The sequence below is a fragment of the Phacochoerus africanus genome, chromosome 9, assembly GCF_016906955.1.
Source record: "Phacochoerus africanus isolate WHEZ1 chromosome 9, ROS_Pafr_v1, whole genome shotgun sequence".
Taxonomy (NCBI): domain Eukaryota; kingdom Metazoa; phylum Chordata; class Mammalia; order Artiodactyla; family Suidae; genus Phacochoerus; species Phacochoerus africanus.
The window spans coordinates 116568046-116590516 of NC_062552.1; the positions used below are offsets into that span (position 1 = coordinate 116568046).

General features: G+C 52.1%; 1 protein-coding gene across 1 annotated transcript in view; it reads left to right on the top strand.

Moving 5' to 3' along the window:
* SLC24A4 (solute carrier family 24 member 4) overlaps window positions 1–22471 on the top strand; it is a 171480-nt gene that overhangs the window by 102884 nt on the left and 46125 nt on the right. The window contains exons 3-9 of the mRNA XM_047796192.1: window positions 10005–10081; window positions 13645–13719; window positions 16354–16438; window positions 16978–17081; window positions 17912–17986; window positions 21223–21248; window positions 22198–22251. Of these exons, the coding sequence (XP_047652148.1) occupies window positions 10005–10081; window positions 13645–13719; window positions 16354–16438; window positions 16978–17081; window positions 17912–17986; window positions 21223–21248; window positions 22198–22251 (496 nt within the window). The remainder of the gene's footprint in view (window positions 1–10004; window positions 10082–13644; window positions 13720–16353; window positions 16439–16977; window positions 17082–17911; window positions 17987–21222; window positions 21249–22197; window positions 22252–22471) is intronic.

Sequence of the window (22471 nt, forward strand, 5' to 3'; positions counted from 1 at the left end):
TTGCCGATGCAGCTCGGATCCAGTGTGGCTCTGGCTGTGGTGTAGGCCTCAGCTGCAGCTCCTATTCAACCCTGGCCTGGGAATTTCCACATGCTGCAGGTGCTAAAAAGAAGGGGGGAAAAAAGAAATTTCTTCTTTTTCTCTTCTAGGAAACCTCCGTTTTTGCTTCTAAGGCCTTCAACTGATTTCACAAGGCCCACCCCCAATATCAAGGGCGCTCTGCTTTACTTAAAGTCAACCAATGGTAGCTGTTAACACACATCGACACAATACATCTGCAGCAACCCGTTAGATTTGTGTCTGATTAAATGGCTGGGGACTAGCCAAATTGACACATAAAATAAACCATCCCCCCCACCGTACAGCCTGGCCCTGACCTCAGGCCCAGCGTGTGTCAGCAGTAGAGGGAGGGGCTGTTCCAGCCTTCCTCCAGGTCCCTTGCTGGTTAGCAGGAGCCTGGACCACTCACTATTGGCACGTCACCCACCCTCCCTCAGCTTTGTCCTTGGGGAGGAGGCATCCCTTAACCCATGCACTGTGCCCCAGCGTCTGTGCTTCCCTAGACACCTGCTTGCGGCTGTCTAGGAAGGGGACATATCGAGTGTCCACGCTGCAAGTGATGGAGGTCGGCGTGGGTTAATTGGGACTCTCTTGACTAATTGGTATGAATTTTCACTACGGGGCATTGAACGCCTAATGAATGGAGTGGCCATGAAATTTATCATCGAAACTGAGACACTTTGGAGAGTGCAGGGCACATGAGTACTTGTGTTCGACAGCAGATGTGAATCCGGAGGGTTCTGGGCAAATCAGAGCATACGATGGCCGTCGTTGCCGTGGGCTTCTTAAGAGCTCATTAAGGCGGAGTCGTTTTCTGTGCCTGAGTTCAGTAGACAAAGGGTTCACCAGGTTCAACACATATGAACACTGCGTTGGGCTGTGTCTCACCCCCACCCCCCGCCAAATATGTTGAAGTCCTAGCCCCTGGCATCTGTGAATGTGACTTTATTTGGAAATAAGTCCTTTGCCGATGGAGCGCGTCAAGACGCGGTCATCCTGGGTTAGGATTTGGTGCCTTGGCCATTGTGGCCAAGGTTCAACCCCTGGTCTGGGAACTGAGATCTCATGTCAAGTCACTACACACCTCTGCCAAAAGAAAGAAAGTGGGTGGGGGAGAGGGAGGGGAAAGAGAGAAAATGGGAGAATAAATGGGTCTCAGTGGGGGAGACGAGGGTACCAGCATCAGAGCAGGGAGAGAGGTGGGGATGGCAAGGATGGCTTGGAAGACGTTTCCTTCTGGTTTTGACAAGCCCGTGCCCACTCCCAGGTGGAGAGGAGCTGGGCCCTGTGGCATCTGGAGCCTCTTCCAGCCCTAAAATTCCACAGTGGTTTCTCCTGGAGAGAGCAATCCTTCTGCTGGGTCGTCTGATCATATTTTTATTTTTTTGTGGCGCTTAATCTCTTTTGGAATGTACTGAAATGAGAGAGAGGATTTTAAACTCATTTTCATGTTGGTTAAGCCAATGACCTAATCTAATTATTTTGATTCCTGTTTGGGACATGAAGATGACGCTATAAAAGACATTCCGCTCGTTGCCCACGAAAGGTATACAATTCTTAGCAATGTTATTTTAAACCTTAGAATTGGAGGAAATCACTTTTTTTTTTTTTTGCTTTTTGCTTTGGTTTCTGGTACTTGGGTGGTTTCTAAAACATGTAAGTTGAAATGATGGAAATTTGAAGCTATTTAAATTATGCCCTAGCCTTCCCGACTAGCTTTCATCATTTCAGAATAAACGTCAAGGGCTTAGAATATGGGGTTATTTTTAACCAGGCTAGAAAGCAAAGAGAGAATGGCATGTTTTGAGGCAACTTTTTGAAAAATTCAGTTCACAGTTTCTATTCCCTAAAGAGAATCGACTAATTAAAAGGTTTAAGAAAGATCCATGTCTAATGGAAGCACATCTCTGTCCAGCACTTTCCATCTGGGAAGGGTCATGGGTTAGCATCCGGGCAGCAGTTTGTAAAGCCAGGAGCTGAGAGAGGAGGGCTGGCCACAACATCTCCTGGGCATCCTTCCAGGCAGAGCTCATCCTACCAGCTCTTGGATTTGTGTCAGAAGAAAGATGGAAGGCATTTCCTGAACACCTACCTTGTGCCAGGACCTGGCAACGCACAGACTTCACCAGCACAGCCAGAGCAGAGCAGACTGGAGAAATTGTCAGGCCAAACTGTGTGGGGCCTTGATGACTTTGACAGGGTCCTAAGCATTTATCCAAAGGAATAGCTGAAAGCCATTGAGTTTTAAGCCACACGTGCATGTCTGGCTGCCTTGTGGAAAACAGAAAGGAACAGATTGAGATTGGATGTGGGGAGATCAGGTGGGAAGCTGGTGCCGTGGTCCAGCCAGCAAGGATGCAGGTGGTGGGAATGGGGAGGCAGATGGACTAGAAAGCTGTTTTGTAAGGAAGATTGTGGAGGATTGGTTAAAAGAGGGCAGAGTGCATCAGTTAGCTTTCAGCGCAGGAAATAGAAGCTATTCTCGGTATTTTCAACAGAAAGGAATATAATGCAGGGAATTAGGTACCTACAACATTTTGCAAGAATTGCAAATGGAATATTCAAATTCAAGAAGATCTATCTTATGTGGGTATAAGGAAGTAGATGCCATTGTCAGGAGAGCCTTTCAACACTTATGGGCTCCAAAACTTTGCTTGCCAGAGAAAGAACATCTCTGCCTCTTTTCTGTCCTCTGAATCTGCTAGGTTGGCAGAACATACTTCTCATTCTGAACCCTAGCTGCAAGGTGGTCCAGGCTCCACAGGATAGAAAGTAGGGCTAGTGAGTGTGAACATGCAGTGCACAGACTGCCCACCCGTACCTAGAGTCCTTGATGGAAAGTTTCACGGAAGGAAGTTGAAATGGGTGCTGGGTCCCAACTGGCCTGTCCACCCCTCCACAGGTTGTGAGGGAGGAGGAGGTCATCAAGGATGGCACCAGACCAACACGGAGGGTGGGCCATTCGCTGGGGGAAGGTTTGATGTACTTACAGGATGGCTGGGGAGTGATGTCCAGTTGTCAGTTGGGTATGTTAGGTCTTGGGCTCAGAAAAAATTGAGATTTGGGAGAATTCTGCAGAGATTAGAAAGTCAAAGCCAGGTCACCTGGGGAGAAGAGGGCTCAGGGGCAAAGCCCCCAGAACCCCAGCACTTGAAGTCCCACAGAGAAGGGTGCCCTCGGAAGGAGACTGGGCAGGTGCGACAGTGTGGGATCAAAGAAACTAAGCAAGAACATTGCAAGAAGGTGGGGGCACGCAACAGTGAGGATAAATCTTCATGTATTTTGCTTTAAAAAAAAAAAAAGCCAGACCAAAAAGGTTATATGTTCCATGATTCCATTAATAGGACATTCTGGAAAAGGCAGCCTACAGGGAAAGGAAACACATCAGTGGTTGCCACTGGGCTAGGGTTTGGGGGAGAGTTTGACCACAGAAAAGCTGTGCAAGGGAATTTGGGGATGATGAACTCATCTGTCTTAGAGGCGTAGGAATCCGTGGACGTGCACACCACAAAGAATGACTTTTACTGTATGGAAGATAGATGTATGGGTGGGTAGGTATATAATACATACATTCATACATATGTTCATTCATACATAATAGGAAGTAGTTTTATGGATGTGTCATGGAAGTCAAGAAAGATGAGTGACAGGTTTCCCCTGGACCCACGGAATAATGAGCTAGACCTCTGTATGGGTGGGTCCTGAGATGTCAGTGGAACTGACCTAATAGAGGCGCTGAGCATTCCTCTTCTCAAGAGCACAACTTCTTGCCCTGGCCCTTGGAGTTTCCAGGAAAACACCTAGTCCTGAGATGTGCACCTCTTGTGGGTAAAATGCTTGGATGAAAAGAGCCTGGTACTGGTTGGGCTTCCAGCCTAGGTTCTTCTCTCAACTCTCCCAAATTGTGGTCCTATGATTGTAGGTAAATCCTCTAGCTCTCAGAGCCTCCCTTTCCTCATCAACACAGTGGAAATAATGATCTTCTCAGGACTGATGGCAGATTAAAAGACTCAGAAGAGACAGTAAACTGAAACTTGATGCCAGCTTGCTGCCCGTCCCACCCCCCCCTGCTCAGCAGCTCCTGGCTTCCTTAACTCCTTACCATCATAGCAAGCTTCCCCACCATCTCTCCATCATTTGTGGACTTGGCCAACCCCTACCAGCTCCTTAAGGGCATATCGTCAAGGCTCAACCCCCAGCCTGGTGCCTGCCACACAGTAAATGCTCAAGAAATGTGTATTGACTTGTCCTCATTCAGAGTCAGAGTGTTCACCATGCTGATAACCTAGCACTTTCTGAATAACTTTGGCATTTTCCAGAAGTCCAGTCACCCTCTGTGATAAAAAGCTGCCAGGCCTGAGGATGCTCACAGATGCGTTGGGATCGTGTCCAACTGCTGAGTGGGGCTCAGTAAATACTCACTGAACGAATTAGCACAATTAGGGAAGTAGCAGCAATGTCAGCCAATGTACAGAGCCTTGAAAGGGCAACACGAATTCAAGGTTTCTGAAATATAATGGCATCCCTCATGGAACTGTGTGTCAACAAAAAAGGTCAAGTGTGCCCCACGGGTCTGGCTTATAAGGTGTTAGAGAACTTGGTAGCTGGTGGTGGGGAGTGGGGGGGGGGAGATGCTTTTTCCCCCCGGGACCTTATAGTTTCCCCTCTATGTTTAGGAACGCAACTGGCAGGAAAGAGCCCTGCCCTAGCTGCCCCCACCCCTGCCCTACACACAGTGGAGGGAGAGGAAACCGGCAGGAAAGACCCCTGCTCTAGTTGCCCCCACCCTGGTCTGCACATGGTGGAGGAGGGCGCAGCCTGGGGGGAGGCAGACATCTGGGGTGCAAGGAGAGGGAGCTGTCCAGAACCAAGAGTGAGGGAGAAGCCAGTTCTGGGTGCTGCTGAGGTCCTATGCTGCTCTTATGCTGAGGTCCATAGGAAAGAACCCTAAAAGAGGGGGGTTAGTGGCTGCTGGGTTGCTGGCAGCTTTACTTCCCCTTCTCCCTCTACCCCCTCCCCCTCCCAGTCCTCCCCCAGTTGTGGAGGGTGCTGGAATCATCTCTGGCTTCCTGAGCTCGGCTCTACCTGCAGGCACATCTCTTTTGTCTCCCCACACCCACCACCCCCAGATTTCTGCGGCTTAAAGGCTTAGGAGTGACCTTGAAAGCAGCTTGTGCACACCCCGTTGATTCCCCCCTTCCCCCTGGTGGGGATTTGAGCAGATAGGGAGCTCGGCTGCTCTCAGACACACAAGCATCCCGCCCTTGAACATGACCAGGGGCATCTGATCCCAGCAAGCCCAAGAGAGGAGGAGAAGGTTTTCTCAGGAAGCTGGGATTAAGTGGCACCAGCATTCCAATCCTAACATGGCCGGTCTGATCCTGCTCACTCTTTCCCCCACTAAGCTGGTTTTGTCTTCTCTTTTGCTTTCTCAAACCAAGGCTTGTTCTCTGGAACAGCAAGGATGAACCTGGTGTGGAGGAGGGACCCTCAGCTCCTCGACCTAGCCAGGCTAAGGGCTGCGCACACACTGTCTCCATCACTGAACCCTTGCAGCAGCCTGCTGGGCAGGTTCTATAGCAGCCCCATTTACGGGTGAGGTAACCACCCTGAGGTGCTAAGCAACTTGTCAAGGTCACACAGATAACAAATGAGGGACAGAGGCACTTCCTGAAACCTAACTTACCAGCTTCCAAAGACAAAGCCCTGAGCAGCTGCGTGGGCAGCCTGCAGTTTAAAATTGTTGCCGTCGATGACAAGGCTGGGAGGGACAGAGTTCCTGCTGCATGTGCTCCGTGATCTCTACTCACCCCCTCCATGCCATTTTCTAGAGGATTGGACCCTTGAACTGGGGAATAGACTTGTCCCAGCTACCAACTGCCAACTAGGGTAGGGGTGGGAGAGGGGAATCTACCTGCAAGCAACCCTTGATATCTGTGTCAGGGCACAGCGCCCACAGAAACAGTGACTGTTTCCCCACCTTGCGTGGCAGCAGATTGCTGCTGAAGAAGGAGAAGGGCAGAGAGGTTAAATGTCTTGGCCAGGCTCCCATGGGTTCATGGGTAGTTGAATCAAGTCTCCAATTCAAGTCTTCCGTTTCCCCAGCACAGCCTGATTTCCATCTGTGTCAGAGGCAGCCCTTAACCCTTAACGAGGAGCTCAAGGTCCTCTGCTGAGTCCTGGCTTCTATGGTCCCTGAACCAGTTACGGTCCCACTGAGTCTCACCTGGAAAACAGGGACATTTGTGGCTGCAGTGCCCGCCTCATGGGCTCAGGGTGTGTCCAGAGGGCTTGGGTGGTGACAGAGGTCAATGGGTCATTAGCAGCTGGTAGGTCTGCTGGTCACTCTATCCCCCCGAGGAAATTAAGGCCATGGTGGCATTTGCTCCCCTCCACAGCCCTCCAGCGTACGCAGAGGGTCACAGAGCAGGCACTCTGGCCAAAGCAGTAGAAGCCTGTTCCTACCAAGGACAAAGCCATTTATAACCCACATCCCTTCCCTCCTGGACCCCAAAGGATATGTTCTTAGAGCAGAAAGCCAGCATCACTTGATTCTAATTTTTGAAGAGTACCCAGGATTGGATAAATCACAAGCTTTCAAATCCCTGGTTTGGAGAATCAAAAACTGTCTCGAATTTTCACAGCAGAAATGTCTACTTGATCTGCCCTGAAATATCCCAGACAGTTAGGTTTCTCCTGGAAATAAGATCCCGGACGGAGAATGCCCGGTTTCTCCCTTTATAATTCTCCATCTCGGAGCCGACGAACCTTGAAGCAGACCCGTGCCCTTGAACTGACAGCAGCAATTCTATTAGAGAAGTTTGATGACAGAAAAAAAAAAAGGGGGGGGGAATCTATATTTCATTAAATGCTGTTTGTTTCAAAGTGGGAACATTTTTCTGGGAGTCTGGAGAGCTAATGTTTTCTAGGTCTCATTGGGAGAATCTGATCTTAAAAACCAGAAAAGGTGTGGGGGTTTTTTTCTGATTAAGGGAGAAAACATCACTTCCAGAGCTTAGGACCAAATTATATTTACAGAGAAAGGATTTTTGTCCTGGCGGTTCATAGGCGTTTATTGAGTGCCCCTATGAACTGGGTATCATTCCAGGTCTTTAAGGGGATTGTAAGGGTCAGGTCATCATTTCTGCTGATGTTTTAGCATGGGTTTATTCAATTGACTGTTGAGAACCTACTGTGTGCCAGGCCTGGCTGAGGAGCTGCCCATGCGTTACAGGGCAGTGTAGATGCCTGCCTTCCAGAAGTTTCTGGCCTGGCTGAGGTGATAAGGCCGATGATGAGGACATGGGTGTGTAGCACCTGACGGGGAACCTGCAGAAATGACAGTCACAAAATATTTACCTGTTGGTCCTCTCCAGTGGGGGGTGGGAGGAGGAGGAATTCTTCCACAACATGGGAACAGCCAGAGGCCCATGAAGCAGATGAATTGCTCAGACCACTTGGGGGCGTCAGGGCATCGGAACTCCCAGTGTTTGACTCCCAGAGCAAGGATCCCGTGCTTCATGGAGCTGCCCCTGCCACGTGGGATGATGGGAGCCCTTAAAAGGAGTGGTGGTACCCACCCTATAGGAGGGCTTGACATGGTCCTCAATGACCTGAGATGCCACCTGAAATGCCAGCGGAAGCACACCTGGCACCTGAATGGGTCCGAGAGGTCAGGTGACAAGAGGACAAGGATGCTTTCAGCCCTCACCCCCTCCCTTGTTCCAGCCTCAGGGCTCCCTCCAAGCCTTACCTCGAACCTCCCCACCCAAGGATCATTTTCCTGCTCTGTCGCTCTGCTAAAAGCATGTTCTCCTGGAGCACAGGGTTTTTTAGCGCCAGCACTACCATCCCAACCCTGTTGATGTCACAACCTCTCCGGGATGACAGCTCCCCCCCCTAGAGTGACAGATCCACCACGGGTGGGAGGAGAGGTTAAGGGGGACTTTGCAGGGGACTGCCTGTCCTGGCGTCGGATATGACACCGAGGGAGGCGATGAGCCTCCCTCTTCTCTTCGTGGAGCCTGCTTCTCGCACGAGGAAAGAGGATTCTAGAATCCCAGGGGGCGAGGTGCTGGTTTGAAGCTCACCGCAGGCTTGATACACTTTACAGGGAAGGCGTGTTATTAAGACTAGTGTTGCCTTTACCCATGAGGAAACCGAGGCTCAGACAGAGAGGCTGAGGAATGTGTCCCTGTCAGCCCAGCCTGCGCATGGTAGGGCCTGGCACTGCGACCTCAGCACCTGCCCTCCCGAGCGGGGCAGCCGTCTTCCGTCTCCGCCTGACCGTTGACGGGGGTTGTGTTCCTGACAGATCCAGGTGCGTGTTGAAGCCACTTAGAAGCTCTCTGCCAGGGATGGGATCAGAGTCCTTTGGCAAAACAAGGAGCTGTCCCCTGATTTTCCTCTTTGGTGCCTTTTGACGTCTTTACACATTTTTTGGTAACAACGTTATTTGCTTCCCACAGAGGTCATCTGTTTAAAGTGTACGATTCAGTGGCTCTTAGTATTCAGAATTGTGCCAGTATTGCAGCAAGCAATTTTAGAACATTTTCATCCCTCCCCCTGCCCCCCCCCCCCCCCACCGCAGAGAAACCCTGTCTCTCCCAACCTCACTCCAGCCATAGGCAACCATGGATCTACCTCTGTCTCCATAGATTTGCCTCTTCCGGACATTTAATAGGAATGGAATCATATGCTAGATGATCCTTGTTAAAATTCGAGTTGATGTACAGTGTTGTGCTCATTTCTGCTGTACCCCAAAGTGACTTAGTTAAATACATACATACATTCTTTTTAAAAAATATTATTTTCCATCATGGTCTGTCCCAGGAGGTTGGATATAGTTCCCAGTGCTAGGCGGTAGGCCCTCGTTGGTAATCCATTCTAAATGTCATGGTTTGCATCTACTAACCCCAAACTCCCAGGCCATCCCTCTCCTTCCCCCTTGGCAACCACAAGACTGTTCTCTGTGTGCGTGAGTCGATTTCGTAGGTGGTCTTTTGTGATTGGCTTCTTCCACTTTGAAAAAATGGTCTCAGGCTTCCTTTGTGCTGTGTCAGTCCTTCATTTCTTTTTTATCACTAGATAATATTCCATTCATATGGATATATTCTGCTTTATCTATCTCCTTACCAGTTGGTAGATGTTTGGGTTCTCTCCACATTTGAGTTACTGTGAATAATACTGCTCTGGGAGTTCCCGCTGTGGCTCAGCCATAACGGACCCGGCTAGTATCCATGAGGATGCAGGTTCAGTCCCTGGCCTGGCTCAGTGGGTTAAGGATCTGATGTTGCCATGAGCTGTGGTGTAGGTCACAGATGCAGCTCAGGGCCTGCATGGCTGCGGCTGTGGTGTAGGCTGGCGGCTGTAGCTCCACTTCAACTCCTAGCCTGGGAATCTCCATATGCTGCAGCTGCGGCCCTAAAAAGAAAAAAAAAAAAATACTGCTATGAATATTTACTTACAGGTTTTGTGGGGACATGTTGTCCTATTTCTTCAGCAGATACATGGAAGAGGAGTCGCTGAGTTACACGATAACTCTGTTTAACCTTTTAAGAAACTGCCAGACTGTTTTCCAAAGGGACTGCGTGTACCATTTTGCATCCCCCCCTAGTGACATATGGGGGTTCCAGTCTCTCCCATCCTTGCCAGCACTTATTATTGTCTGTCTTTTGTTTATAACCATCCTAGTGGGTGTGAAGTGTCACACTTTTTTTTTTTTAATTTCAAGGGGTATGGAAAACATGATGCACTCGAAGGTACTAGGCTATCTGGATAATTCCACACACAGCTCTGTCTTCCTAATAGCGCAGGTCTGGCCTCCACAGAGAAGCAGTTGGCCTCCTTCCGGGGGGGTGAGGGGGGTGCCCCACCGTCCCACGGCTGACCTCAGGTGTGACCCGTGGAGACCGAACACCTCACCGTGTCCTCTTGTCTTCCAGCGATTCACGAGTTCCCCACTGACCTGTTCTCCAATGAGGAGCGACAGCACGGAGCCGTCCTGCTGCACGTCCTCGGTGTAAGTGGCCCTCTTGGGGTGGGACGTCCCTAGACTTGAGCAGGTGAAGCCTGTCTTCAGAGCACAGCGTCTGAGGTCTCCTCCAGGCCCTCGTAAGAGCCCGGGGAGAACAGACACTGGATGTGTTTGAACCACAAAGAAATGAGGTTTTGAGGACATGAAGTGCCTTGTCACTCAGCGAGGGGCCCCAGAGCCAAGACAAGGATTTGCGTCTTGTTGGGGCTCCTTTTCCACTTTTACAAAGCAAAAGTGGCGGCATCTTTCCCAGACGTGTAAATACACATGAAAGGGAGTCAGACCCTGCTCGCTGTCACGATCTCCCCCCCACCCCGCCGCCCCCCAGCATAACTGTGGCATCAGACTTTGGTGCCTCTCTTCTCCAGCTTCTCTCGGGGCTGGATGGGCCTTGCTGACCAAAGGTGGAATTCAAGCGGCGGTACCAAAAGGCAGAGTGGGGAGTTCCCGCTGTGGCGCAGCGAGGTCCACGGCATCTTGGGAGCACTGGGACCGCTCCCACAGGTTCAATTCCTGGCCCAGGGGGTTAAGGATGCCACAGCTGTTGCACAGGGCACAACTGGCTCACATCTGATCCCTGGTGGGAACTCCATGTGCCACGGGGCAGCCAAAAAAGGAAAGGAAAAATAAAACTTTTTTAAAGGCGTAGTGAGCTCAAACCTAAATTGTAGCGTGGCTGTGATTGTGGTTGTGGCAGAGGCCAGCAGCTGTAGCTCCAATTCGACCCCTAGCCTGGGAAGTTCCACATGCCATGGGAGCAGCCCTGAAAATAAAACCTAAATTTTAGGTAGAAGTTGCTCTTCTCTGCAAGAAAACTGCAGCCCCAGCCATTATAAATAAAGTTTTATTGGAACACAGCCATTCCACCGTGTCCATCTCATCTACGGCCACTTTGGTACTTCAGTGGCAGAGCTGAGTAGTTGTGACAGAGGCTCCGAGACCCACAAAGCCAAAAATATTTACTGCCTGGCCCCTGGAAGAAAAAGTTTGCCAGCCTGGTTGCCTGGTGCAGGGAAATGCAGGTGCTCAGAATTCACTTTTCTACTTTGGCTCAGCCACAGCAACGCTCGTCCTGATTAGGCCTCCAACCATCCAGCACCAGCTGCTTAAAATATTCAAACCCAACCAAGTATTTGTCTTTCTACGAGGTAATTAAGCAAGTGAAAGCTGGGATTCTCACTGGCCCCCCGAGAATTGTGAATGAGTGAAGTTTTAATTAACAGGATAAGCCACTAATGAAAAAAAAGGTTGTAGGCAAATTTTGAGTGACAGGCCTGTGTATTATTTCTGTAACAGAGTGATCATCTTCCTAGCTCCCTGGCTTTCCTAAGCCTCCCCCTTTCTCTCAGGGGACATGGGGTTTGTGAGTTAGTCCAGCAGTTCTGTCCCTCTGCTTCATGAAAGTCTTGGCATTTCTAGCACAAAGCCTTGTTCCCTGAACCTGAAAGGACCCCAGGAATTTTGCAGGACTTTTTTTTTTTTTTTTTGAGAGCAGGCATTGCCAAACTATGCCTAGAGAACCAAATCCAGCCTCCCTCCTGCCTTTATAAATAAAGTTTTATTGGGATGTAGCCATGGCCATCCATGGCTATTCTTCTATAGCAGCAGCCATAACAAACTCTGCGGGCTGCCAAGATGAAAATACTTAACTATCGGACCCTTTCAGGAAAAGTTGGCGGAGCCCTTCTTTAGAGCAAGAAAAGGCTTGAGCCAGTTTCTGTCTGCAGCCCTGAGAAGCTTCTCAGAACCTCCTGATGCGAGAGAAGAACATACTGATGCCCTCTTGGCCCCCTTTTTGGTCCAGTATCTCTGAGGCATCAGGAGAGCCAGAGGCTCTCAGCCTCACAGGACACCCTTTTCCTGGGAGATGATATTGGGGGGCATTTCCAAGGGTATGAACTCCAGCTGAGATCCTGAGATTTATAGCAGGGTCTCTCCCTCCTGTCTCGCTCCACTTTACTCACACCCCACGTATTTGTTTCTTCTGTGCGCCTCCCTGCCCCCAAGAGATAATGAATGAGTCAAATCCAGGGACAGCCACACCTGGACTCCAGTGGACAGCTGCCTTGGATGCTTTGGTCACAGTCGCTAGATCTTCGGCTTTATTTAACCACAATTCATTAATTGCAGAGTTATCTGAATAGCACACTGGTGTAGCTGAAGCAGCCCAGCCTTTCCCACTTTTGTGAATAGGGCATTTCTATCACTTTTTCTTTGAAGGAAGAAACGGCTCCCCCCAGTGCTTAGTGTAAACTCGCATCCCCTGTTCACAGGTCCTGGTCCTTGCCTCGCCCTCCAACCTCGCCTTCTTCACTTGCCCCCTTATTCTCACTCTGTTCTACCTGCACCATTGACCTTGCTGTGCCTCAGATGCATCACACCTGCTCCCGCCTCAGGACCTTTGCACCTGCTGTTTACTGGCAGTTATAGATTCTTTATGTGCCCATTTGTTCGTCTCCCACAAAGAGGCAGAGGCTTTTCCTGGCATCCTCGCTGCCTATCCCCAATGGCTAAAATAGTGCCCGGCACATAAGATGAGCTCAATAAAGCCGTGCTGGGTGGACAGGTCAGGGAGGGGCTTTGTGGATAAAACCATCTAAAAACTGCTGATCCGTCCTTACTCTGCCATCAAACAGATGAAGAAACTGAGATCTGGAGACGTGACTTATCCAAAGTCACAGGCAGATTACTCACAGGATCAGCACTAGAATCTGGACTCTCTGTCCCATGAGCCTCCTGGTGTTGATGGCTTGTTTATTTCAACCTTGGCCAACATCAAGCAGCATCCCAGGAAATGCTGGGCCTCAAGCTGCTGTTTGTTTTAACAGGAGGAGGGCGGTTGGTGACATGGAAATGATGCTTTTGCTAAAACTAAAGAGGGGAAGTCAGGATGCTAATTATTTTAAACTCTTAAAATGGTGATTTTTCAGTGTTTTCCTTCTTGGCCCTGAGGTTAGGATCTCACCTTTTTTTTTTTTCTTTTTCTTTTAAGGGTTGCACCCACAGCATATGGAAGTTCCCAGACTAGGGGTCGAATTGGAGCTGCAGCCACCAGCCTACACCACAGCCACAGCAACGTGGGATCTGAGCCACGTCTGCGACCTATACCACAGCTCACAGCAACGCCAGATCCGTAACCCACTGAGCGAGGCCAGGGATTGAACCCGCGTCCTCATGGACACTAGTAGGGTTCGTTACTGCTGAGCCACGACGGGGATTCCCGCGATCTAACCTTTTGAGAACATACCCTGGTGCTGGAGAGGGAGCTGCTGCTTTAAGGAGAGAGGCAGGGGCACTGGACCCTGTGGCCTGAGTTCCATTCCCCTGTGCTGCTTGGCAAGCTAAGTCTCCTGTCTGGGCCCCAGTTTCTGCATCTGTCAGTGCCGGGCTGAAGAAGCACATCTCGCATGTGCAGGAATTTTCCTCCATGCCTCTGTCTGATCACCTGGCCTCTGCTCACCAGGCTGGTTTGGAGCATGATGGATGCCTGGCCGTGCCCAGCGACAGCTGGAGTTCTGGCTGACCCCGTCTCCCCGTTTCTTTCGCAGGCTCTGTACATGTTCTATGCCTTGGCCATCGTGTGCGATGACTTCTTTGTTCCGTCTCTAGAGAAGATTTGCGAGGTACGTGGGAGGGACGTAGGACCCTTTGGCAAAGCCTGGATCAGGGCCTGGGGGGGATTGACCCGTGGCTTGTCAGCACCAGGCCAGGAAGGGCTGGCGTGGGGAGCACTCTGGCGGTGAAGGTGGTCGGGCCAAGACCCGAGCATCGCCATGGCCAAGCCTCATTCTGAAACCCCAGGGTAGAGGGAGGCAGAGCTTGGCCGAAGAGACGTGCCCCAGTGTTGTACAACCATAAAAATACAGTACAATTCTTTGAGTTAAAACAAAAGAAGAAGAAAGTGCTTCTGGGGTGAAATCATTACCCAGAACCTCGGGCTTCACAGTGGGTGTTGGTAGTTAAGCCAAACCTGGTTAGTTGGGAGCATTTGCCAGAACCAGCTGCAGGTGGCAGGTACCAGGTGGCCTCTCTGTCCCCAGGAAGGATGCTGAGCTGCCACAGCAGGGATGGCCCTTGGTCCTCACCTTTTAGGTCTGACATGTTCTCCTTTTAATGATTTTGTTCATTTTCACTTTTCTTCTTTCTCCTCGTATACAAGACGCTGCTCTTTCTCTCTACCCTGTCTTACTCTTGGTCTTCAGCCAAGGAAGGAAAATTACCTCTGTTCCCAGCACCTGCTCCGTGCAGACTGCACTGGGCATGGCCAGCGTTGTCCCCATGAAATATCCCAGCTATTTGAGGCCGTGTTGTTGTTGGGACATTTGCAGCTGGGGACTCGGATTGTGAGGGGCGGCACTTCCCATTCCTTTACCCCACTGATCAGCACACAGCAAGACTGGCTGCTTTTCACCTGGGTCCCCTAAATAGTGGATGACCGGGCACAAGCATGCAGAAGCCTCCCTCTGCCCTGCCCTCTCCTCCCTGCGCCCCCTGCTCCACCCCTCGCTCCACTCAGTTCCAGCCAGGCGCTCACTTCCATCGAATTGCTTCTCATATGAGAATTGAGCCAGGGGAACAGAATCAGGAAACGGCAGCTAGGACGTCAGGGCGGGAGGCTCAACCTAGGCTCTGGCGTGGCAGGCTGCGGGTGCAGGAGTTATTGCAGGTGGCCTGTCGCTTCTTCAGAGGAAGCCCTCAGGGAACACAGTCAGCTGGTCCTTCCTTACAGAACATGGACTCCAGGTGCCCCACAGTAAGGACTTGGGGGGGGGGCACCACAGCAAGGGGGATGGGTCCCCTGCCCCTCTGGGGATGACAAAAGTCCACGGAAGATGGGTAGCTGATGATGGCATAGGGCCTCAGACAGTGGAGTTGCCTCCTTAAAAACAAAGAGGTGGGCAAGAATGGTGGTGCTGGCCCCATAGACAAGACTGATGGCAGCGGCTCAGTGATAGCCATCCAGAGACTGAGATGCCAGAAGGAGGGAGGAAGCATCTCTGTTGGTGAGAAACCCAGGAAGGCTTCATGGAGGAGGTGACACTTATTCCAGGCTTTGGAAGTGAGAAGGAATTTCACAAGCAGACGGGAAGGAGAAGGGCCTTGCCGAGGGAAGGAATGACCCAGGCGGAGGCAGAGAGGAGGCAGGACAGGATGTAGCCCGGTTTGGGTTTTGCTGAAAGCTCTTACAGACACGGTGATGGCTGAACCTCTATGGCACCTCCTTTGACAGGGCTGTGGTGGCCAGGCTTCTGCCTGGGGTCAGGGATCAAGCGCAAGGCTCCAGCCCTTCCAAGGACCCCTTGTGTAGCAGGCTCAGTGAGGAGGTTGTGCTGGCCCAGGGAGTGGATTCCTCAGTGGCCTCATGGCCCAGGCTGCCCAGGAGTGCTTTGGCGGAGGTGGTGTTGGGGGATGGTGAGGAGGCCGAGCGTGCCACAAGCCAGCCTGCCCAGAGGCCTTCCGAGAACCATAGATGGGCACATTCGAGTTGGCATTCCGGTGGACCCAGCCATCTCCATGGTTTCCCCAAGCACCCAAAGCCTCCAGCCCCGCATTCCGGATGAGAGGGCGGGCCTCTGCGGCCAGAACAGTCTCGCCAAGCAGAGTGGGCCTTGACAGTTCCAGCCCTGCCCCTTGCTGCCTCGGCCCTGGGGATGGGCCATGGGGGCCTTTGTCTCAGTGGGCAGCTGGGTGGTGGGGCCGCCGTCAGAAGGCCTTCTGGTCTCAGGAGGCAGGCTGTGCCTCCAAGGCCTCCGGGTACCACAGCCCTGACAAGTGAGGGCTGCGTGGTCCCCAAGGTCTGCGTGAGCACCTGCGGAGATGGGCACTAGAGCCCCAGCCCTGCTCTAAGCATCCGAAGATGAAAGAGACCAGCCTTGCCCTCCGCATCTGGTGGGGAGCCAAGCGCGTGGACCACTCTCACCGCATGGTTTGTGTCTCAGCAATGGACGACTAAATGCTACGCCTGTCCCGGGGTAGCGGCTGGCTCGTGGTGGCCACTAGAAAGGCTTCATCAGGGAGACATTATTTAAGGGCTCAGAGAATGAACAGAAATTGACAGGTGGGGGAAGGGGGCAGGGGATGCTGGATTGAGCATCTTGCAAAGCAGAGGAGGGTGTGTGCTTGGGGTGCAGGGAGGCAAAGGCACCCGCCCAGAAGCTTGGCTCCCCTGCCCTCTTCCTGGCTGGTGACTGTCCAGTGGGTGTGCCCACTGTTCCCCACGTCACAGCCTGAGGGGTCTTCGGTCACTTCTGTTTCAGAAACTCCATCTGAGCGAAGACGTGGCTGGAGCCACCTTCATGGCTGCAGGAAGCTCGACACCAGAACTCTTTGCCTCTGTTATTGGTGAGAAATCCCACCAGCCCGAGACACGGGATGCAGAAGGCCCAGATTTGGTGCCCAAGCTAGTGCGGGCAGTTGTCAGCCCCACACCTCGGTTTTCTCATCTGTAGAGTGGGAGAAGTGGAAAGAAAGATAGTGAATCAGTGGTTCCCTGAGCCATGGGCAGAGTGGGGGTACTAATTGGAATGGGGCTTATTTGGGGGGTGATGAAAACATTCTGAAGTTAGATCGGGGTGATGACCGTCTATTCTGTGGCAACACCAGAAAACCCTGAATCGCTACTTTAAATGGGTGAATTTTATGGCACGTGAACTACGTCTCGGTGAAGCTGGTGAAACATGGCAGAGCTGGTCCCCAAGGGCACTTTCACCTCTGGTTTTGCCGTTCTCACCAGCATCGCGGGGCCCTCTCCGATAGTAAAAACAACTTCTCGCCCTTCGTGGGGTGGGGGACACAGACGTCACCGCGGGCAGGAGTCTGAGGAGGGGGCGGGGGGCGGTGGCGGGCTCTGCAGATGAGGAGTTGTGCCTTTCTCTCTCCAGGCGTGTTCATCACCCACGGAGACGTCGGGGTGGGGACCATCGTGGGCTCTGCTGTGTTCAACATCCTGTGTATAATTGGAGTTTGTGGATTATTTGCAGGACAGGTCAGTGGCTTCTCTCTTCTGTTGAGGTGAAACACCCATCTCAGCCTCCACTGTTCCCATCACTCCCGGTGGCTTTGAGCAGGGGCTTCCCTTCTGAGCCCATTTCCTTGCATGTAACAGTAGTGACGTCCTCTGTTCCTTCCTCCGGTGGGTCTGAGAGCAGGAGGCATCTCAACGCCTTGGCCTGTCCCAGGAGCATCCATCTGACAGCAAAAAAAAAAATGCTTAAGAGGTGCTTTCTGTAACCATGACCCTGAGCTTGACTCTGGAAATATTTGGGGCCTTTGGCCACCCCAGGGGGCAGAGGCATCTGGCTTGTTGTTGATGCCCCATCACGGCTTCCTGGTCCTCAGAGTCACAGGTGGACATGAGACTCCACCTCAGAGAGTCAGGGTCATGGATGGGCTCTGCCTGGCCCAGGGCGGTGGAGGTAGAAGTGGGTAGCTGGTCACCCCCAGGAAGGTTCCAGCATCAGGGGGAGGGAAGAAGGGGTACGTCTGGCCTCCCCCGCACACATACACATGACTTCTCCTAGGAAACATGCCAGGTGGTCACCTTGGAAGAGGGGAAGGCAGCTTTGCCACCACTTACAAACATGGCATGGTGTCGTTCTGTCCCCAAATACGACGAAGAGCACAGGGTGGCCTTGAGTGGCCAGGCCAGATGTGTTTCTGGTGGCACAGTTAAGTTGAGCTCCGGGGATGTGTCTCTACACCCTCAGGGTCTGGGCGTGGTGGTACCCCCCACCCCCGCCCCTGCCCAGCTGCATCCCCCTGCCCTCGCACCCCATCCCCCCAGCCAGTAACAGCAGGTGGCCCTTTGCTCGGCAGGTGGTGCATCTGACGTGGTGGGCCGTGTGCCGCGACTCTGTGTACTACACCCTCTCTGTCATCGTGCTCATTGCTGTGAGTTCCCCATGCCCCTGCAAAGGCCCTGAGCCCTGCCCACCTCTGTCCCTGGCACTAGAGTCAGAGAATCCCTGGCGTCCCCACCCCTGGGTGTGCTGGCTCCTCACTGAGGTCATGGGACCAACCCCCAGCCGGGCGCCTCCCTTTCCGGAAAACTTCATACCTGACGCTTTGGAGATGGGAGCCCCTTGGGGACCCCCTCGAGGGCAAACAGGCCTTGAAAAAAGCGAAGGCCGGGTTCCTGTAGCTCACCTCGAGCACATGGTCATCAGAGGCCTGCAGACCCTTCTTAGAGCCCGGTTACCAAGGAGCAGAGTCTCTGTTTCCCCAGCTCATGGGAGCAGGAACAAGACCAGCCAGCGGGGAGCAGTCAGGGTTGGCCGCTGGGAACAAGGGTGTGGGCAGAAAGGGCGGGGGGAGGGGAGGGGGCTAAAGCAGAGACCCCTGGGGCCTGTTAGGGTGTTAGAAGTATTATCTCTGTGCCTGCCCCCCACCGAGGGCTGGTGTGACATCAGCCCATGACACAGGTGACTGCTAAGGACCATGTCATCCCAGGAGGAGCAGTGTCCGTCCAAAAAAGAGCGTTAAAGTGATGGCATGAGGGCAGGTCGTATTCAAGGAGGGCAGAGGCATGTGTCCTAGAGTGACAGTTCCCAGCTGAAGAACATCTGGATCCAACTGGATATGACCATCGTGACCCTTGGATTAGTCGCCTGCTGCTGTGTAGCCAATTGCCCGTCCCACTCAGAAGCTTCAAAGAGCACACATCTTAGCTCCCATTGTCTTTGGCTCCAGGTCTGGGAGTGCTTAGCCGAGCGCTCTCCTCTGGCTCAGGGCCTCTCACAAGTGTCAGCCAGGGTACAGTTATCTCAGGGCTCCCTGCATAGATCTGCTTTTAGGATCGTTCACAAAGCTGCCGGCAGGTCTCAGGTCCTTCTTCCCTGGCTCTTCTTAGTGCATCTCACAGCCTGGACACTGGTGTCCCGCCGAGAAAGGGTGAGGAGGCGCCAAGGTGGAAGCCACAGTTTGTAATGTTGGAAGTGACAGCCCATCATTCTGCCATATTCTGTTTAGAGCAAATCCCTGAGTCCAGGCCACGTATGGGCAGGGGGCGTGAACATGAGGCAGTGGGATCCCTGGAGCATCTGAGAGCCTTCCCACCACACTCCCCCCAAAAATGAAAGTTAAGAGAGAAAACAGAAAATCAACAAGTTGCGGTCATGGCTCAGTGGAAACAAATCTGACTAGCATCCATGAGGACGCTGGTTTGATCCCTGGCCTTGCTCAGTGGGTTAAGGCTCTGGTGTTGCTGTGAGCTGTGGTGGAGGTCGTTGATGTGGCTCAGAGCCTGAGTTGCTATGGCTGTGCAGCTGTAGCTCTGATTCAGCCCCTAGGCTGGGAACCTCCAGATGCTGTGGGTATGGCCCTAAAAAGACCAAAAAAAAAAAAAAAAAAAAAAGCCAAACTATACTAGAAAGGACAAATAAAAGTAATTTATACTAAAAAAATAAATCTTTCAGTGTGAAAACATTTTGGCATGAAGATGCTAAAACACGCAGTGATGTAATCCGTTGCCCCCATAGGGCTAATCTCAGTGCAGACTGAGGCCGGTATGTTTGGCTAGCGCCTTAAACCCTGGGAGTGCTGCCAGCGCTGACAATGTGATTTTCCAAAATTATGAGTGACTCCTGCCGAAATTCTAAACAGAGCCAAGAACAGTCATCCTTCCATTCCCAGGACCGTTAACTCACAAGAAAATCAAGTGTTTATTAAAACCATGTAAAAATACTTTGATTTATAAAATGGAGTTAAGTTCAAGGCTCAGGTCGTTTTTTTTTCCACTTGCCTAAATACTTAGCAGGAGATTCAGGATGTGTGACAAATATGCAAAATCCCCTCCAATAGCATCAATTCCCCATGTTCCAGGCTGACTAGCACCCCTGGCCCTCACTGCCTCTAAATGCCAGTAGCCCTCTGTTGGGTTGTAAAAACTGAAACTATCCCCATAAATGTCCCCCCAGCTTCCCAGGTGGTGGCACCAGGCTCCCCTCTGTTGAGTGCCCCTTCCTCAGAGTCCTGGCTTTGGGGAACCTCGCAGCAACACCTGGCCAGGTCTTCCCAAGCGGTTCCTGTGTGTGCTACCTGCCGTGACAGCCAGGATTGGGGTGCAGGGAGCCCAAGTCCAGGCAGCAGCCCCTGGCCTCTCCTGGCATCTCTTGTAGGGACCCTCGTGTCTCTAAGATCAGATTGGTGGGTCACAGCCCCTCCAGCTTCCTGCACACACAGGGCCCGGCTGGGGCTGTCACAGGACTCCTTGGACCACGGAAGTAGCATTCACCTGTGTCCCGCGCAGAGATGCTGGGTGGGGGTGTCGGGCAGCATTACTGCCCTCTTAGGAAGCCACTGCATCTTCTGTCACCCCTGGCCTCCCTTCAGATAGTACAGGCAGGTCCTTTGTCCTCAGAGTTTCCAAAGGGGTTTTTTGTTTTGTTTTTAAAGAAAATGAGGAGTTCTCATTGCGGCTCCGTGGTAATGAACCCAGCTAGTATCCATGAGGATGCAGGTTCGATCCCTGACCTCGTTCAGTGGATTAAGGATCCGGCATTGCCATGAGCTGTGGTGTAGGTCACAGATGTGGCTCGAGTCTGGTGTGGCTGTGACTGTGGCATAGGCCAGCAGCTGCAGCTCTGTTTCTACCCCTAGCCTGGGAACCTCCGTATGCTGCAGGTATAGCACTTAAAAAAAATTTTTTTTTTTAATTTTATAAATAAAGAAAATGACACCTCCTTCTCCCTTACCCCCCCCCCCACACACACACAGTTACCATAGAGAGATGGTAGATGAGTAGATAGATAGGTAGATAGACACAGATGGACAGACAGACAGAGGGAGAGCCCTTTTCAGGCTTTAAGTTTCTTGATTCTGGCCACTCTGTGCCAGTAAGGAAGACAGAGCCCTGCCAGGCTGGCCCCAGTGGCTACTTGTGCTCTCGTGAAGCACAGGCCGTTTCTCGTAGCTCAGCATCTGCTGACCCAGGTTTCTGCTCAGGAGAGGTCGCCTTTTACAGCTGGGAAACCCAGACACGGAAGGAAGAGCCCAGCTTCCGGTGAAGCACGTTACAAGCCAGTATGTGTCGGCTCGGGGTGCTCGGGGACCTGTGTTTGCTCTTCTTTGGAATAAATCTGTCCCTCCCCCCCCCGCCCCCCCGCACCCTTTTTTCTTTTGCCTTCCAGTTCATATATGATGAGGAGATTGTATGGTAAGTTTATTTCTCATTGTTCCTTTTGTGTTCATATCCTTGCTTATTGGGTTCATTGAATCTTTTCAAAAAATATTTTTATAAACATAAGCTTATGCACTTCTGCAGGTAAAAAGGGTTTCCTTCTAAACAATCATGGCTTTATCTATCCTTCCAAAGTGGCAAAGACTGTTTCCCTTAATATTCCTGCCCTGCCAGATATAAAGATATATTGTAAAGCAAAAATAATGAAAATCGAAGTTTTGCACAGGGATAAGCGTAGGCCAGTGTGGAATGTGGATCTGAGAACCCGGTAAAGGGCCCGGTTCTGGGCTGGGGGAAGTGACAGGTGTCATGACACGGCGGTGAGTTGGGGGGTGTCTCAGATGCTGCTGGGACAACTAGAAATCCCCATGGGATAAAATAACATCAGATCCTCCCCTCACACCTTACACAAGAATGAATTCCAGGTGAATTAAAGATACCGTGGTAAGAAGCAAAATCTAAACAATTTAGGGAGTTCAGCGGGTGTGAACTGTGTCCGTTGTGGCTCAGCGGGTGAAGAACCGACATAGTCTCTGGGAGGACATAGGTTCAGTCCCCGACCTCGCCCAGTGGGCTTGGGATCCTGGGTTGCCGCAAGCTGCGTCATAGGTCACAGATGCGGCTTGGATCTGGTGTTGCTGTGGCTGTGATGTAGGCCGTGAGGTGGCCCCGGTCCCGCCTTTTCCTAGGTGGCCGAGGGAACTTTTCCGGAGTCTCGCAGACCCCCCTGTGGTGGAGAAGGACCTGTCTTTGGCCTTCCCTGTCCCCAGGCGGGCTTCAGATCACAGGACAGCGGGGGGCTGGGCGGCTCGCCCACAGGCCTGGGTCCAGGCCAGGTGTGGGGTCAGGGAGGTGACGGGACATCCCGCCCTGGTCCACCCGCCACGCCTCCCTGGCTCTAACCCGTCTCCTTTCTCTCCCGGAGGTGGGAAGGCCTGGTGCTCATCATCTTGTACGTGTTTTACATTCTGATCATGAAGTAAGTGCCTCTCCCAGTCGCCGGCCCCCGCGTCCCCATCCCGCGCTTGCCTTTTGTCAGAGCGGGGAGAAAACCTCCGCCAGACCCTTCTGGTCCCTTTCGGCCACCCCCGTTCTCTGGGGGCCCCTGCTGGCACAGACAGGGTGGGAAAGAGGGACCCAGACCCTGCTTTAGCGCTCTTCACACGTGGGCCGGGGGCGTCCTGCCGTGGGTGGTGGGA